The sequence below is a fragment of the Bombyx mori genome, chromosome 22, assembly GCF_030269925.1.
Source record: "Bombyx mori chromosome 22, ASM3026992v2".
NCBI classification, from domain to species: Eukaryota; Metazoa; Arthropoda; class Insecta; order Lepidoptera; family Bombycidae; genus Bombyx; species Bombyx mori.
This window is the reverse complement of record NC_085128.1, coordinates 15,078,838-15,093,981: the sequence shown is the minus strand read 5'-3', so window position 1 is coordinate 15,093,981 and position 15,144 is coordinate 15,078,838. Positions and strand designations below refer to the sequence as shown.

The following is a 15,144-nucleotide window of genomic DNA, read 5'->3' as shown; positions in this document are numbered from 1 at the left end:
ATAGGATTTTCTGAAGAATTATGCGAACCGAACCGTACTAGATTGTTAATATCATAGACCACGTTTTAAGTTGCATCCGTTAATGTCAGAATGAACGAACACGTTTGTTGTTCACAGACATACCATAAGAATGCGCGCACGAGGACGAGCGCACGTCAGTATGGCCGTGACGGCGTTAACGATATTTATGTTATATAGCACGTGCAATAGGAGTGACTCACACAAGCCAGGTGCGCCGGCCGTGTCGTTCCACTCGTAAACAACAGCTGCAACAGAGGTGACTCATAAGCCAGCTGCGCCGGCTAGTATAAAAAGGCGGAACGTGCCTTGAAATGAACATTCGTTGGACTGCGTTTGCCTGGTGCACTTACTATATCCTTGTTACGTTGTGTGATTCAGTGACTGTTGTACGTACTGGTTAAAGTTGGACAAGTGTTAAGTGAATTGTTAAGATAACATATTGTTGATTAAATCAGAAATCAAAGGTGACTTCGTTTTACTTGGTGTTCAACAAGATAATGTCTACCTTCAAGCCTACATATACGTTATTTAGTGTTTGAACCATCATGTATATTAAAGGTAAGTCTCAGTTGTTATTGGTTTTAATGTATTTGATAAAATAAAAATACATGTAAAAATCTGTTGCTTTTGGGGATATTGGGGACGTCTTCGGTACAAATAACAACGAAAAAGGGGTCAATTGGGATGAAAATGCGTGAAATGGAAACGACCTAAGTATAAATAGGTACAGGTTTCTAGGGTTGTCTATGTAGTTATAACAATATTTTTTAAATTTGTTGGTAAAAATCTGGTTTATTCATGATGTTTTTGTCTAGAACTTTTATTCAAAATTATCAATGTGTTATTTTATTGTTTGGTAAATATTTATATTATCAGTTACGTATTGTTTTCTATTTTTAGATATGCCTCGCGTGTACGTATCAAAGAGTGCAAAGCCTTATAAGAGATATTATCCCTTAATATTAAAAACACCAATTGGGAAATTGCCTAATTGGGAATAAGTCTTTAGTTGAAATAGCTAAGCAATTTAATATAAGTAAGTCAATTTTGCACAGACATGTAATAAGAACAATGAAATCTCAAGGTGAACAAAAATGTCTAAGTAATACATAATAAAATATTTAATAATTGTTCAAAGTGTCAGTTTTTCAATGTTTTTTATTGATGATTAATTTGTTGGTGCAACTAAATAAATAAATAAATTAAAACCAAGTAGTGCCCACCCTAGCAAATTTCTCATTTCGTCCCAATTAACCGCAATTTCCGGGTAAATAGGGATTACACCTATTTTTGCTTTTTTTGCTTAAACTGGAATGCTAGTTGCATAGTTTTAAATTGGACAGCAAAGATGCCCCCAAGACTCAATCATTTTGATCCTGATATAGCATTATATACATCAGCAACTACCTTAAAATTGGTCATAAAGTTGGAATTTGTCCCTAATCGCCCCATTTTACCGGTAATATATTTGAGAGTCTTGACACTTGACAGTTCATATTTGGCAGTATTAAAATAATATGGAAATTTATTTGCTAAACCAACGTCTTTCAGGTAGGTAGGTAGGTAATCGTTTAGCTAATCGTCGAAAAAATCATAATGAGTGACGAGGCACATTTTCAGTTGAATGGATATGTGAATAAACAGAATAGTCGGTTCTGGGCAATGGAAAACCCTGAAATTATTCATCGGTCACCTTTGCATCTATTAAAAGAGTCTGGTGTGCAATTTGGTCAGAAGGAATCATTGGACCCTTCTTTGAAAATTAAAACGGCGTAACGGTAACTGTAAGGGAAGCGATATCGTGATATGATTAGGATAGTAGATTAGGATCGTAGGATAGTAGGTATGTACATAATTCAATTCATCACAATTCATTATGCCGAAGGATAAAAAATAAAAGAAGACAGTATGAAGTTCGCTGTTTATTTAAAATCATGCTGACGTTCTATATTCTTAATTCAATGTTTCATTCTATATCACACATCGGAAAACAATTGATGTCCTCAAGTATAATAGCATAAAGTAAGTTTTGCTTTCAACTTGAGCTCGCTTCCCCAAAATTTATCTCTCTCACATTAAAAAACAACAAAATACTATATATCCATTATTCACAATCTACTATCTAATAAAATTTAACGCACAATAGCTATAAATACAAATATATTATTGCTGTCGCGATTCATTAGCCTATTCTTAATTAAATTTTACATTCGCCCCAAAATGAGTATTGGTTTTCTATTTTCCCTTTTTTAAATTTAACTTATCTAAATTTAAACTTATCTAATTTCGCCTATAGTAGTATTGCTTGCGTTGAGAAAACATTGCTTTCTCGTTTTTATTTATTTATTATTATTTCGTAACAAATACATTATACAAAAGTTATCGAAGAAATCCATTACATGGTGTATCTTCTAATAACATTTTGACCCCACTTAGTATGTCTAAACTTAAAATTAGAGGTACTTTTCAAATTATAGGTAAATTTAGATACTTCACAAAAAGAATAGGCATCAGTGAGCTTTAATTATATATTAGAAGTTCTTTGTGATTTTAGTTTTAGTGAATAAAAGTAGTTAAGCCTATATTTTTTTCTGAAGCAATAACAATTAATCCAATATCGATGGTCAAATTACTCCAAAGGATTTATAGACTTCAGTTGGAAAATACCAAATTGTGAAATCAAAATTATTAAAAAAGGGAGGTTCATCCTCTATTTAGTTAGTTTTTTTTTTTTTAAACTAGTATGTAAAGAAAACTTTAAATGTTACAGTTCAAAAACAAATATTCATACATTGTACTATTTTTTTAGCATTATGTAAATAAAATGAAATACGAAGTTTTCAAAACAAAGTTTTTTTGCACACATTTACTTTATAGCTAGTCAGAAAACTTTTGACAAAAAATAGTTCAGCTAATTCTTTAAATGTGCAAGTCATGAAATGATTGGGAATATGAAAATGAAACGTTTGGACAAACTGCCATAGTTTCTAGTGTTAGTAATGAATTATTTTCATAAAGAACCAAAATCACTATTCAAATCAAATTACGCAATGTAGAATAGTTTGAATAGTTTTAAAATATTAAATAAAAAAAGTTCTTTTAAAATTCGGTTTTCGATTAAAATATTCAATTAGGTACTTCGTGTAGACCACAAAATCAATAAAGAATCCGATTTTTAGTTTTCTAAGACAGATACAATTTGTTTTAGTATGGATGGTCCGTGGTGTTGCTAGATAAATAAAAAGTGAACAATACATTTCTGCTAGTGTTAGCTATATAAATTAGAGATTATTCTGTTATAATATTAAGAAAAACACTTGATTTCACAACCATATGCATTTTTGCAACTATAACAATTACTATCGATCAATGCTTATAACTAGTTACATTGTGCGTACAAAACATTACGCAACCCAGTTAAGTTTTTAAATAATAGTAAAATTAAAAATCACTGAACATTTCATTGTTGTTAATTTAAAGAACTATTTTAATTAAATGAGAAAATCCGTTTTAATTAAAAATAAAATTATTAGTAAAAGTGCAATCTGATAACATGGCTTCTTCTAATGATCAAAAGCTATGTTACCTATACTAAATTTGTTTATTTTTTTATTAAATGAAAAACATTTTTAATATTTAATTAAGATCGAAAGATTGTAATCTGTGTGTAAATGTGGTATCATCAATACTTTATTTTTAACACAAATCAAATCAATATGTAATAAAAAAATATTTTTTTAAGATTATGGTGACATAAGAAATTTTCAACATCACTACATATTTGTTCACACACGCAATGGAGCTGTGAGAAATAACGAAAGTTAATTTGATACTAGCATTTTGTAAATTCAGTCGGGACTTTTACACACACATACATTAAAAAACAACGGCATATAAAAAAACTTAAGAGAAAGGGAGCATCAACTTACGACAAGGCGAAAAAACATACACTAATCTATTAAATAAAAAGAAAATCATAACTAAACTAACAAAAAAAAAAGGGCAATAACAATAACTGAGCAAAAATAAACATAAATTTTTGTATAGGAAAGAAAACTGTACGTTTCCTAAGCTTTGCTAGATTTCCATAGCTAAACCAGGTTAGGGTAGGTTAGGGGTTCAAAATGACTAAACGCGGTGTCTACGATCGAGAATCATCTTGGTATGATGTAAAGCACGATGAGTGGCAGGCATATTAGCAGGATCCCTGACGTCCTTGCTGCTTCCTGACCGTTTGTCTGATCTTGACACTCTCCTGAAACAAAAGGTTTATTAACAGAGTAGCAAATCACGTATGTAGTAATTCGGCAAGTAAGCGTAATAATTTGGTTCTTATCTCGAATGCTATTGCAGGATTTATGCGGGCGGCGGTTTGGAGATGAGAAGTAGAGGACAGGATAGTGACAACAAAAAAGATTCCAAAGGTCGATGTCGGATATTTCTTATCTCTATCTCTTGGCTCTAAAATCTAAGATAAATAATAGGATAGGTACTACAAAAATGGTTTCTTATTTATTTTATTTATTTATTTATTTATGTACACACAGAAAACAAGACACAGTACAGAGTAATAGGAAAATTATGTACAAAGGCACTGCTTATTTCTTTGAGAAATCTCTTCCAGCAGACCTGCGAGAGGATAATGAGAATAATAATAAAAAGTGATAAGTGTGTGTAGAACACATAACTAAAATAACAAATACAACATGAGAATTATAGCACATACACATAGCAAATATTATAAGTAACACAGTAACACTCGTATATGCGAAGAGTATAGAACCATGATCATTCGGTTGATGATAGATAAAATTGTTTGACCTTGTATTTAAAAACGGAAACAGACTTGCAAACTCGGATGTCAGCCGGCAACGAATTCCACAGTCTGACCGCGTGCACAGTAAAGGAGTGAGAATAGAAATTGGTTTTGTGGGAAGGGAATAACAAAACAGAACGTTGGTTGGACCTGCAGGGAGCATCAGGAGAACGAATGAAAGAGAATCGCTCACGTAAATATAAGGGAGAAGTGGGCTTATGTAGGATATTGAATAGGAGACATAATATTCGAGTATTCCTACGAAGGCGTATAGGGAGCCATTTAAGTTCTTTGCGAAAATGAGAAACATGATCGAATTTTCTGAGATTGTATATAAAACGGATACATAGATTTTGCATCCTCTCAAGCTTGTTTGAGAGCTCCTCAGTGGCATCCAAGTAGCAGGCATCGGCGTAATCAATTATGGGTAGAATGAGAGCTTGGACGAGAGATATTTTTGTATGCTGAGGTAAGAAGCCCTGCAGACATCTCAACGAGTGCAAGGCAAAGTGCACCTTCCTACTAATCTCAGCAACGTGAGAACTCCACGAAAGATGTCGATCTACAATAACACCCAGGTTTTTAACTGAATCGGTTAGAGTTATTTGAGTCCCATCCAAATAAATTGGGGGGAGTATAGGATCGCTGAGTCTACTGCGCAATTGTTTACCCCCTATAATGATAGCCTGTGATTTTCCCGGATTAATGTGCAGACCGTAGGCTTTTGCCCATTCACTGATAGACTTCAGATCACTGTTCATCGCAGCAATAGCCGATTCAACTTCAGGCTCCGAGAAGTTAGTTATAACGTTCTTAGTTATAACGGTCAGCTTAAATGGTTTATATTCGACTCCAGTCTGGTGTTCTCTGTTTACCCTTGTTATGAATATCGAAAACGAGAGAAGGAGAGAAGGAAAGTATAACCAAACCGGAAATACTAAAGACTATCGGAACGTCGTGGTACAGAAGCCAGTCACTAATTATAAAATTATTTTTCCAGTGTAAGTGTGACTATGAAGTCAATTTTCACGATGGGAACAGTAAACTGTACTGGATAGCTGCTGTATACCTTTATTTTAGAAGTTTTCCTGGTCTAAGAGTAATAGTATTTAACCAAACTATGCAATCTATGCTAGTCGTCGTCGTGGCCTAAAGGTTAAGACGTCCGGTGCATTTGTGTTGAACGATACACCGATGTTCGAATTTCAGGCGGGTACCAATTTTTCTAATGAAATACGTACTCAACAAATGTCCATGATTCACTTCCACGGAGAAGGAATAACATCGTGTAATAAAAAAGCAAACCCGCAAAATTATAATTTGCGTAATTACTGGTGGTAGGACCTTTTGTGAGTCCGCGCGGGTAGGTACCACTACCCTGCCTATTTCTGCCGTGAAGCAGTAATGCGTTTCGGTTTGAAGGGTGGGGCAGCCGTTGTAACTATACTTGGGACCTTAGAACAATATCTCAAGGTGGGTGGCGCATTTACGTTGTAGATGTCTATTGGCTCTAGTAACTAGGGGAGACCGGGGCAAGATGAGATAGCTAAGACAAAACTCGCTGTACAAAGACTATTATACTCTTTAATTAAATTCTTTAAGAAAATAAGTAACACTTATACATTTGTTTCTTAAAATTAATAATTTTATCAAGCAAAATCACAGAAGTTTTTTGACAAATAATGATTAACGATAATGTGGCGAATTTCCCGTCTTGCCCCATGGACGGGGTAAGATGGGAAATGCTATGGGGCAAAAGGAGTACGTATTTTAATCGGGCAGACAGCGTTCACAAATGTGTGCCTCGTCGTCTTCTTCATCTACTTCGGCACAGGAATCGTGTGCCCAACCATGGCAAATACTGCAGATAGCCCAACCCTCAGTTGACTCTTAGTACAGGGTGGCCCATAAGTCCTTTGAAAAGTAAAATTTGAATAAAACGAACAGGGCGCGCGTGAGCGATGCAGGGGAAGCGGGGGGAGTAACTTCGGTTTCTGGGAATTTAGTCGCGATGGAGCGTTTTACCGGAGCGGACCGTGCGTTTTGTGTGCGCGAGTTTTATAAAAACGACAATTCGGCAACCGTTGCGCGGCGTAAATTTCGAGAACACAAAGGTTTACACAACTTTGACGACACTCCAACTCTTCAAACGATTAAGAACTGGGTTGCTAAGTTCGAGGAGACCGGTTCCACGTTAGATAAACCGCGGTTGGGTCGCCCAAGGACGTCACGTACGGAACAAAACATAGACACAGTGACACAGTCTATTCGCGAAAATCCGACACAGTCAACTCGTAAGCGCGCCAGAGCATTAAACGTATCCAGGACATCGTTACAACGGATTTTGAAGAAAGATTTACATATGCACCCTTACAAAATTCAGTTGGTTCAAGAATTAAAGGAAACTGACGGTATTCAAAGACAAAATTATGCGAATGAAATGTTGAATCGGTTTACTTCCTTCAATAACATAATGTTCTCTGACGAGGCTCATTTCCATCTTAACGGGCATGTTAGTAAACAAAATTGCCGCTATTGGAGCCCCATCAATCCAAAACTTAAGCATCAGAAGCCCTTACATAGTCCGAAAGTGACTGTTTGGGCCGCTATGTCAGCCCATGGTATCCTAGGGCCTTATTTCTTTGAGGATGGCAGAGGGCGCGCAGTTACTGTTACGTCGGAGCGATATGTGGCTATGATCGAAGAGTTTTTCATACCAGAATTGCAAAACTTTTCAGGCTTTAATGCCAGGACGTGGTTTCAACAGGATGGGGCCACTTCTCACACCTCTAACACTGCTATGCCCGTTATCCGTCAACTTTTTCCTGGCAAAGTTATCTCTAAGAGAGGAGACATTTCCTGGCCTCCACGTAGTCCAGATCTGACCCCGATGGATTTTTTTTTGTGGGGCTACCTTAAGGCTAAAGTATACGACACAAACCCGCGGTCAATTGAGGCCCTAAAAGAAAACATCCGCAGAGAAATGACAAGCATTTCAGCAGTGACGTGCCGCGCAGTCATCGACAATTTTAGACGTCGTTTGCAAGAGTGCCGTGATCGCAACGGATTACATTTAGGAGATGTTATTTTCAAAAAATAATTCCCGTTTTTTAAGCTTTTTATGTAAATAAAAATTTAATTCATAATGTAATTAGTTTTATTTTAATAAATTTTTTTTCATATCAAAGGACTTATGGGCCACCCTGTATAAGTAACCACAATAGATGCAGGCCCAGTCACCGTCCTCCAATTATGATGAACTATATTCCGATTCGATTTCTTCTGGCGAGTCTTTTAGCTTGATGCTTGTTTTCAGTTCTTTTTATCTTCTTATTTCCAACTTTGTGTATTCGTTTTTTACGCCAATCTTCTCCTGCCATGCCAGTTTCTTCATTAAGTGGGCTATCTATATGATTTCGCTGAGCCAACCGATAAGCTATTACACGAAGTTATTTTCCGGTTAACCGTGCTTCCTGCATACTTAGTAGTTACCGGAATCAGTGTCGTCATCCACAGTATCACGAGCTTTTCTTACACGGCCGCGAAACATCATATGTAGCATAGGCTCGAGGAAGCCCCATCCTGTTATTAAGAACCCATAAGACCCAGAACTTCAGGATCCCATTTGCCACGATCTGTTTTTCGTTTATAGTTCCGAACCATTGTATCTGAGAAAAAAACTTTGTGAGAAAAGCAACGATATATCTTGCTTATGTAGAAGTTACAACAATATGTACTTATACTTTTTTTTATACCACTAAGTCAGCAAAGAAGCTTACAGTTCGCCTGATGGAAAGCGGTTACCGTAGCGTATGGACGCTTGCTTAACCAGGTTGCAATACTATCGATAGGTAAATGGGTACACAGAAGAAATTATTTAAACCACAAGGAAGGGGCAAAACGGGATAGTATTCCGTTATGCCCCGATCATGGTGCCCCGACCTACATGTATTCAAATAAGTTGAAGCAATTCTAATCTTAAATCTTACCGGCGCAAAAATCTAATCTGAATTTAAAGTGTTATAGTACTACAACACGCTGAGGATTAAAACATTATATAATGATTCAAGTACTTACATGTCTGCACATCAGTTTCTTAACCAAAAACCGGATAAAAACACTTGCAAAATCAGTTTTTTTCCTATACAACGCAAAAACGAGATCTAATACGTTCGCTTTGCTCGGACGCACTTGCGCAGTCTGAATTTCGTACAAATGGCGCCGTTACCGGTCCGAACACGATTACCATTCATAGACAAAAGCTTATTTCCCGTCCTGCCCCGAACTTCATCTTGCCCCGGTCTCCCCTACTTAACACCAGGTGGGCTGTGAGCTCGTCCAACCATCTAAGCAATAAATAAAAAAAATCGAAAAATAATAATGAAAAACGTAATAGGAACAAATGCGTTTGCAATGCAATGCAATTTTTGTCTACCCGCACTAGTAATAATAGGATTTGGGCGATCGAACAAAATATGGGCTGTCCTGCAACCTCGGTCGAAGAAGAATACGTTTTAAGGCTGCTTAGTATACACTGTAGAGGAAATAGAATTCCATTTTTTAATGTTATATTTGTTATTTGGTCGTACCGATAGCTGTTGCATCAAAGACGAGTTCAGGCTCAACGTTAGCTCGTTCGCAGTTGCTTGCCGAGCGGGTGAGGATCAGGGTCCCGCCCCGAGTCTCTCGGGACATGAAGCAGTAGCGTCTGGCCGCCGTGCTGTCCCGGGTCACCGGGGTGGTCACAACAAATGAAGCACCATCTTCGTACCAGCCTCCGTGGCACGTGTAGGCTGAAATTGGAATATGTAATTGAATGAATGTATTTTGTATGTATGTGGGATTTTAAATTCGGGGTGGGCCAGTGAAACGCTCGATCACTTCACAAAAACTCGATGCTTTATTTCGTCTTAACTCCAATACAACATCTTTCGTATTTCTCGTTACACTGCGTCTGAGCGTCGTCGCGTCGGGAAACTACTCCCTTGTCGCTTATGAAATAAAACTCGCTGTCTCGCATTCCTACGCCACCTTTCTTACTTCCTAACACGACATCTCTTATCTCTCTCACTCAGTCATGCTCCATATCTGTCATTCATCCATATCGCTCCGCTCCGTTCCCACATGTATATCTATTTTTTTATGTATTTATTTTGGTAATTTAATTATAACCTAGTGTTTATTTTCACTCATGTCTACTATAATTCTTGAAATTATCGCCATGCATTAACTTTATCACAGCTACGCACTTCTTGAATCTTTCACTTCATCAACGAGGGTTAACTGGAAGAGAATGCCTGAATGGCGTTAAGTTTGCCTTTGTACAATGCTTCTGTGCAATAAAAATTTTTCAATCAATTTCAATCAGTCAGTGGTACATTATATGGTGTATTTTCTATGATTTGCGACTTGACACGATGATAGAATAATATTAGACTTACATGTATAATTAAAGCTAAATTTACGGATTCATCTCGCTATTTTTACTGTCTTATATTATTTTCAAAAGTGGAAGGTATTCGAAAAAGTCGGAATTTAAGCCAAAAAATAGTTTTAATTGTGTGTACGACTAGCCAAAATCCACGAAGACACCAGACTTACATATTTATAGAAAGCTTTTTATTACTATAAATAAATGGATATTTGTGATTTTGTGTATGTATGTTTATGGATATGTTTGTGGATGTAGAAACATGTTTATTCGATTAAGAACCGTGTAAAATTGTTGTTGGCACTTCAGGGAAGATTAAAATTGTAACAATGTTTGTGATAATAGTCTATATTTTCGCGCGTCTTCTATCTAAGCGAGTTGTAAAATTTGTACTGCCACCGTTTATAATTCCAGGAAATTATTGTTATAGTACCAAAAAGGAACAATGGCATGAGCAGCTATGCGCTAGTCGCAGCAGGACCACATCTGGTTTTGCAAGCTAGCTACAAATATTTACTTATGAATAAAATTTAGTAATTATAATGCTAAAATTCACCTGTAACGATTTCTTTGTTCCCGCAATTCGAATAAAACTCCATATTCTTCACCGAATTACAGCCAACTTCAAGTTTGTTGTAATTATTAAAAACGCAACTATGTTCTGCGTTCTCCGCTTGCCTCCTGCTTCTCATTATACGAGCATTCGATACATTTCTTACGCTAAGATTGAACAGTCTACTATCATTAATTCTACGATTATGTTCGAAAATAGTTTCGTCTCGTTTGCTCCTGCTACGATGTGAATATTCTTTTCTTTCTAAAGACCTTACGTTTCTTCGATGTCTGTTGTTTTGTATATTATATTTTCCTGGGTAAGGACAGTCCTTTGATTCGGGATTGCTTGCTGTAATTCAATCGTAAATGACATTTAATCATCATAAAAAGTTATTTTTTCAACGCTTATATTGTCACTATTATTGGAACGATTGCGGAGACTAATCACTTATTATAAATACTTTGCTTTCGTTTATATTTTGCAAACAGTATTAATCAGCTAATTATATTGACATGTGAACGGAGGAAAGTGTTTATCCCATGAACATGGCATGGCATTTCGGACGAATTTATACTCGCAAAGCACGAAATTAAAACAAGGCTTTCTAGCGTTTACCTTAAGTGAATCCTATAGTTATTTGGACACAATGCCAGGAAAGACGGACACAATCTTTAAAAACTGCAGCAGTAATCACCAAAATTGGAAAGAAAGGGATCGTGAGGGCGCAGCTCAATTAGTTGGACTGACCAGTTTTTTTTTTTGCTATACCGGTGGACGATCTCACGGCCCACCTGTTGTTAAGCGGTTATCAGAGCCCATGGACATCTACAACGTAAATGACACCACCTAGCTTGAGATATACCTTCTAAGGTCTCAGTATAGTTACAACGCATTACTGCTTTACAGCAGAAATAGGCAGGGCGGTGGTACCTACCCATGCGAACTCACAAGAGGTCTTACCACCAGTAACTACGCAAATTATAATTTTGCGGGTTTGATTATTACTACACGATGTTATTCCTTCACCGTGAAAGTCAATCGTGAACATTTGTTAAGTACGTATTTCATTAGAAAAATTAGGGCGGGATTCGAACACCGGTGCATCGCTACATACGAATGCACCGGACTTCTTATCCTTTAGGCCACGACGACCTCAAGATCCGTACTACCCTTGATTCCACCGCTTATGCTGCTCTCCGAGTAGCCGACGGTAGGATGAAATGGCACAGCATCATTAGGAAAGTTATGAGTGGAGGTTGACACGATCCTCAGAAATAAGGAGCACGATTGGATGAGAGGGATTTAAAAGGAATACAGACCGTAATATACTTACCAACCAAAGTTATGTAAGGCGCCGTGACGGCGTTGAAGTGATGAGGGGAGCACGCGTCATCAGGTTTGGAAGTCGGAACTCCACGTTGCAATTCAGCTATGTATGTGTCTCTTCGGTATAATACAACACAAACGTACCGAGATGCACTGTAAAATAATGATTAGCATTCTCCAACAGTTCGCCAAGATGTTCGCTTTTCGAAGAACTTTTGTTGCAAAGGTGGGTGAAAGACGGTATAATAGACTACTTGTTGTGAAGCAGTTATTGGATCCGGTAGATTTTAATCAAATTGAATGAAAAACGGGGACCTGGTGGTAGGACCTCTTGTGGGTCCGCGCGGGTAGGTACCACCACCCTGTCTATTTCTACCGTGAAGCAGTAATGCGTTTCGGTTTGAAGGGTGGGGCAGCCGTTGTAACTATACTTGAGACCTTAGAACTTATATCTCAAGGTGGGTGGCGCATTTACGTTGTAGATGTCTATGGGCTCCAGTAAACACTTAAGAGCAGGTGGACTGTGAGCTCGTCCACCCATCTAAGTAATAATAAAAAAAATACAAATTGCAACAATTCAATATTTATGTTAAAATTTGTCTACATGTTTTTGTATTTATGTTAACCTATGAGCAATAATAACACTAAACGCAGACAACATTAATATCTATAGGATTTTATCTGCAAAAAACGCGAAAACTTCTGAAAGCTTCATTTCTACGATATGTGAATAGCACACATTTTATTGTACTTAATATTTTGTTAATAATCGTAAGGAGCGCACCTGATAGTGGGTTCGACTATCGATACATATGGGTTATCAGCAATGCTAAGGGTACAACTAAGGTGCTTATTACCGGAGATAAATTTTATTCTATACGAGGGTGTTTACATTGTGATGTATATGAGTTTCAGCAACCTAAAGCGGATCGTGAGTTAATCTCTCGAAAAAAACAGCCGAAGCAGTAGCAGTCGAAGTCGATGTTTGCGGTGGGCAACGGCTTGGCTCTGCCCCTGGCATTGCTGAAGTCCATGGGCGACGGTAACCACTCACCATCAGGTGAGCCGTATGCTCGTCTGCCTACAACGGCAATAAAAAAAAGTAGTACGGATTCTTTGCAGAAAAAAAAGTGACATCTGACTTACCAATGATGTTGCCAATGCGCAACTAGCGCCACAGAATTCCCGCTGGGTGAACTGGCCTTTACGTTAACACAGTATACTTTGATATCGGCCCCCGTTTGGTTCGTGATCCGCAGTGTGGCGTTGCGTTGATAGAACGTGTAGTTGCTGGTGAAGTCTAGTGTGTGCCACGTGTGCGAGAACGTCATCCACGACGGAAATTGACAGTTGAAGCGAACTGACACTGGAATTAAAAAAAACTCAAGAGATTAATATCTGTATCAACAAGTCAAATACATATTTGAAGCTAGGTTTTGTATGGACTGAAAGATTGTTATTTAATTTTTTTGGTCTAATTCTGACGCATTTCGATTTAAAGGGCAGGACGGTCTTTAGTCTAATGCTTGTCGCGATTCCGATCCGGTAGTAAATTCATTCGCGAAACACCTACTCTTGAGTTGCTAGGTCTCCCTTGGAGGCGCTCGGGTAGCTGTTAGCAAATCCCGTCCCTTCTGGCTGAGCCCTTGCTCGCCCATCTGTCCTTGTGAAACTGGAAAGGCCTCAGGGCCACCAGTAAACTCTCAATCATAAAAAAAGTCTAATGCAATTGAAATAATTAAACATTTCATATTTAACTTTAAATAAAATACCTCGTTTTAGTGCCATTGTTCTGGAGCCTTCGGTAGCGCTTGACAGGCCATTGCACGTCGCATCGCCCGATTGTGCAACCCTGTACTCGACGTCAGTATCCGAAATTGGATCTTCTTTCAAATTTCCACCTGAAGCTGTGCGAAAAAGAAGTACAATGGATGGAATTGGTTGGATGGAAATATGAGATGCGAGTAGCACGGGTAGGTATTACGTAATTACTGGTGGTAGGGCGTCTTATGATCCCACACAGGTAAGCAGCTACCACCATCTTGCCGCCAAGATGTCGTCGAAGTCGTTGAAGTCGTCGTGGCCTAACCGATAAGACGTCCGGTGCATCGTGTCGAGCGATGCATCGGTGTTCGAATCTCAGGCGGGTACCAATTTTTCTAATGAAATACGTACTCAACAAATGTTCACGATTGCCTTCCACGGTTAAGGAATAACATCGTGTAATAAAAATTAAATCCGCAAAATTATAATTTGCGTAATGACTAGTGGCAGGACCTCTTGTGAGTCCGCGCGGGTGAGTACCACCATCCCGTATATTTCTGCCGTGAAGCAGTAATGCGTTTCGGTTTGAAGGGTGGGGCAGCCGTTGTAACTATACTTGAGACCTTAGAACTTATATCTCAAGATGGGTGACGCATTTACGTTGTGGATGTCTATGGGCTCCAGTAACCACTTAACACCAGGTGGGTTGTTAGCTCGTCTACCCATTTAAGCAATAAATAAATAAAGTTTTTGATATGAATAGTGAAATGCATAGGCGATGGTATGAACCACGCTAGTGTGCCTATAAAATGAATGAAATATGTTTACTGTAAAATATTTTCCTATTAAGTTTAAAATAAAATCTTCTTATCCTACAGAAAATACTACACCAATTATTATTCGCAGAGCCCAGTTTATAAACAGCGCAAAAATAATACAATTATAAAATGAAAATATCGCTACAATCTTACCAATACCGTTTGTTTTCTCATAGACGAAGCATCTATATCTATCTTCGTTGCTGGTCGCGTGGTTGTGGTGTAGCTTCCCTACGAGGTACCGCAAACTACCCTCCTTCCAAGTCGCTAAGCATTCGAGTTCTTCAACTGAAAATATAAATTTTTGGTTAAATCTTGCCCAAATGTTTATTTGCAGTGCACGCAATGAAACGCTAAATATGATCATTTCCTATCATGCTGCTTAGCTTTCATTTGCTATTTAGTGAAATAT

At 37.7% G+C, this 15,144-nt stretch overlaps 2 protein-coding genes across 11 annotated transcripts in view; one reads left to right on the top strand and one right to left on the bottom strand.

Annotated features, from left to right (window-relative positions):
• Positions 1–1,509: 1,509 nt before the first annotated feature.
• LOC134201005 (uncharacterized) lies at positions 1,510–7,983 on the top strand. Of its 3 annotated transcripts, XM_062675043.1 has the most exons (3): positions 1,510–1,572; positions 1,642–1,805; positions 4,375–7,983. In XM_062675043.1, the coding sequence occupies exon 3, from the start codon at positions 6,849–6,851 to the stop codon at positions 7,935–7,937; it is 1,089 nt and encodes a 362-aa protein (XP_062531027.1). In that variant the 5' UTR covers positions 1,510–1,572; positions 1,642–1,805; positions 4,375–6,848; the 3' UTR covers positions 7,938–7,983. The 3 variants fall into 3 exon arrangements, 2 of the variants coding, with proteins under 2 accessions (XP_062531027.1, XP_062531026.1); XR_009976151.1 differs by lacking the exon at positions 4,375–7,983 and adding an exon at positions 2,831–2,872 and having other exon boundaries at positions 1,533–1,805; XM_062675042.1 differs by having other exon boundaries at positions 1,533–1,805.
• Positions 1,931–15,144, bottom strand: part of LOC101746799 (uncharacterized) — a 130,974-nt gene continuing 117,760 nt past the window's right edge. For 7 of the 8 annotated variants that reach the window (XM_062675035.1, XM_012689153.4, XM_004924695.5 and 4 more), the window contains exons 7-13: positions 14,886–15,020; positions 13,923–14,057; positions 13,297–13,516; positions 12,158–12,303; positions 10,825–11,172; positions 9,427–9,630; positions 1,931–4,276 (exon numbers count right to left, since the gene is read on the bottom strand). In XM_062675035.1, the coding sequence (XP_062531019.1) occupies positions 4,176–4,276; positions 9,427–9,630; positions 10,825–11,172; positions 12,158–12,303; positions 13,297–13,516; positions 13,923–14,057; positions 14,886–15,020 (1,289 nt within the window). In that variant the 3' untranslated portion in view covers positions 1,931–4,175. The remainder of the gene's footprint in view (positions 4,277–9,426; positions 9,631–10,824; positions 11,173–12,157; positions 12,304–13,296; positions 13,517–13,922; positions 14,058–14,885; positions 15,021–15,144) is intronic. The other variant, XM_004924700.5, reaches the window with a different exon arrangement.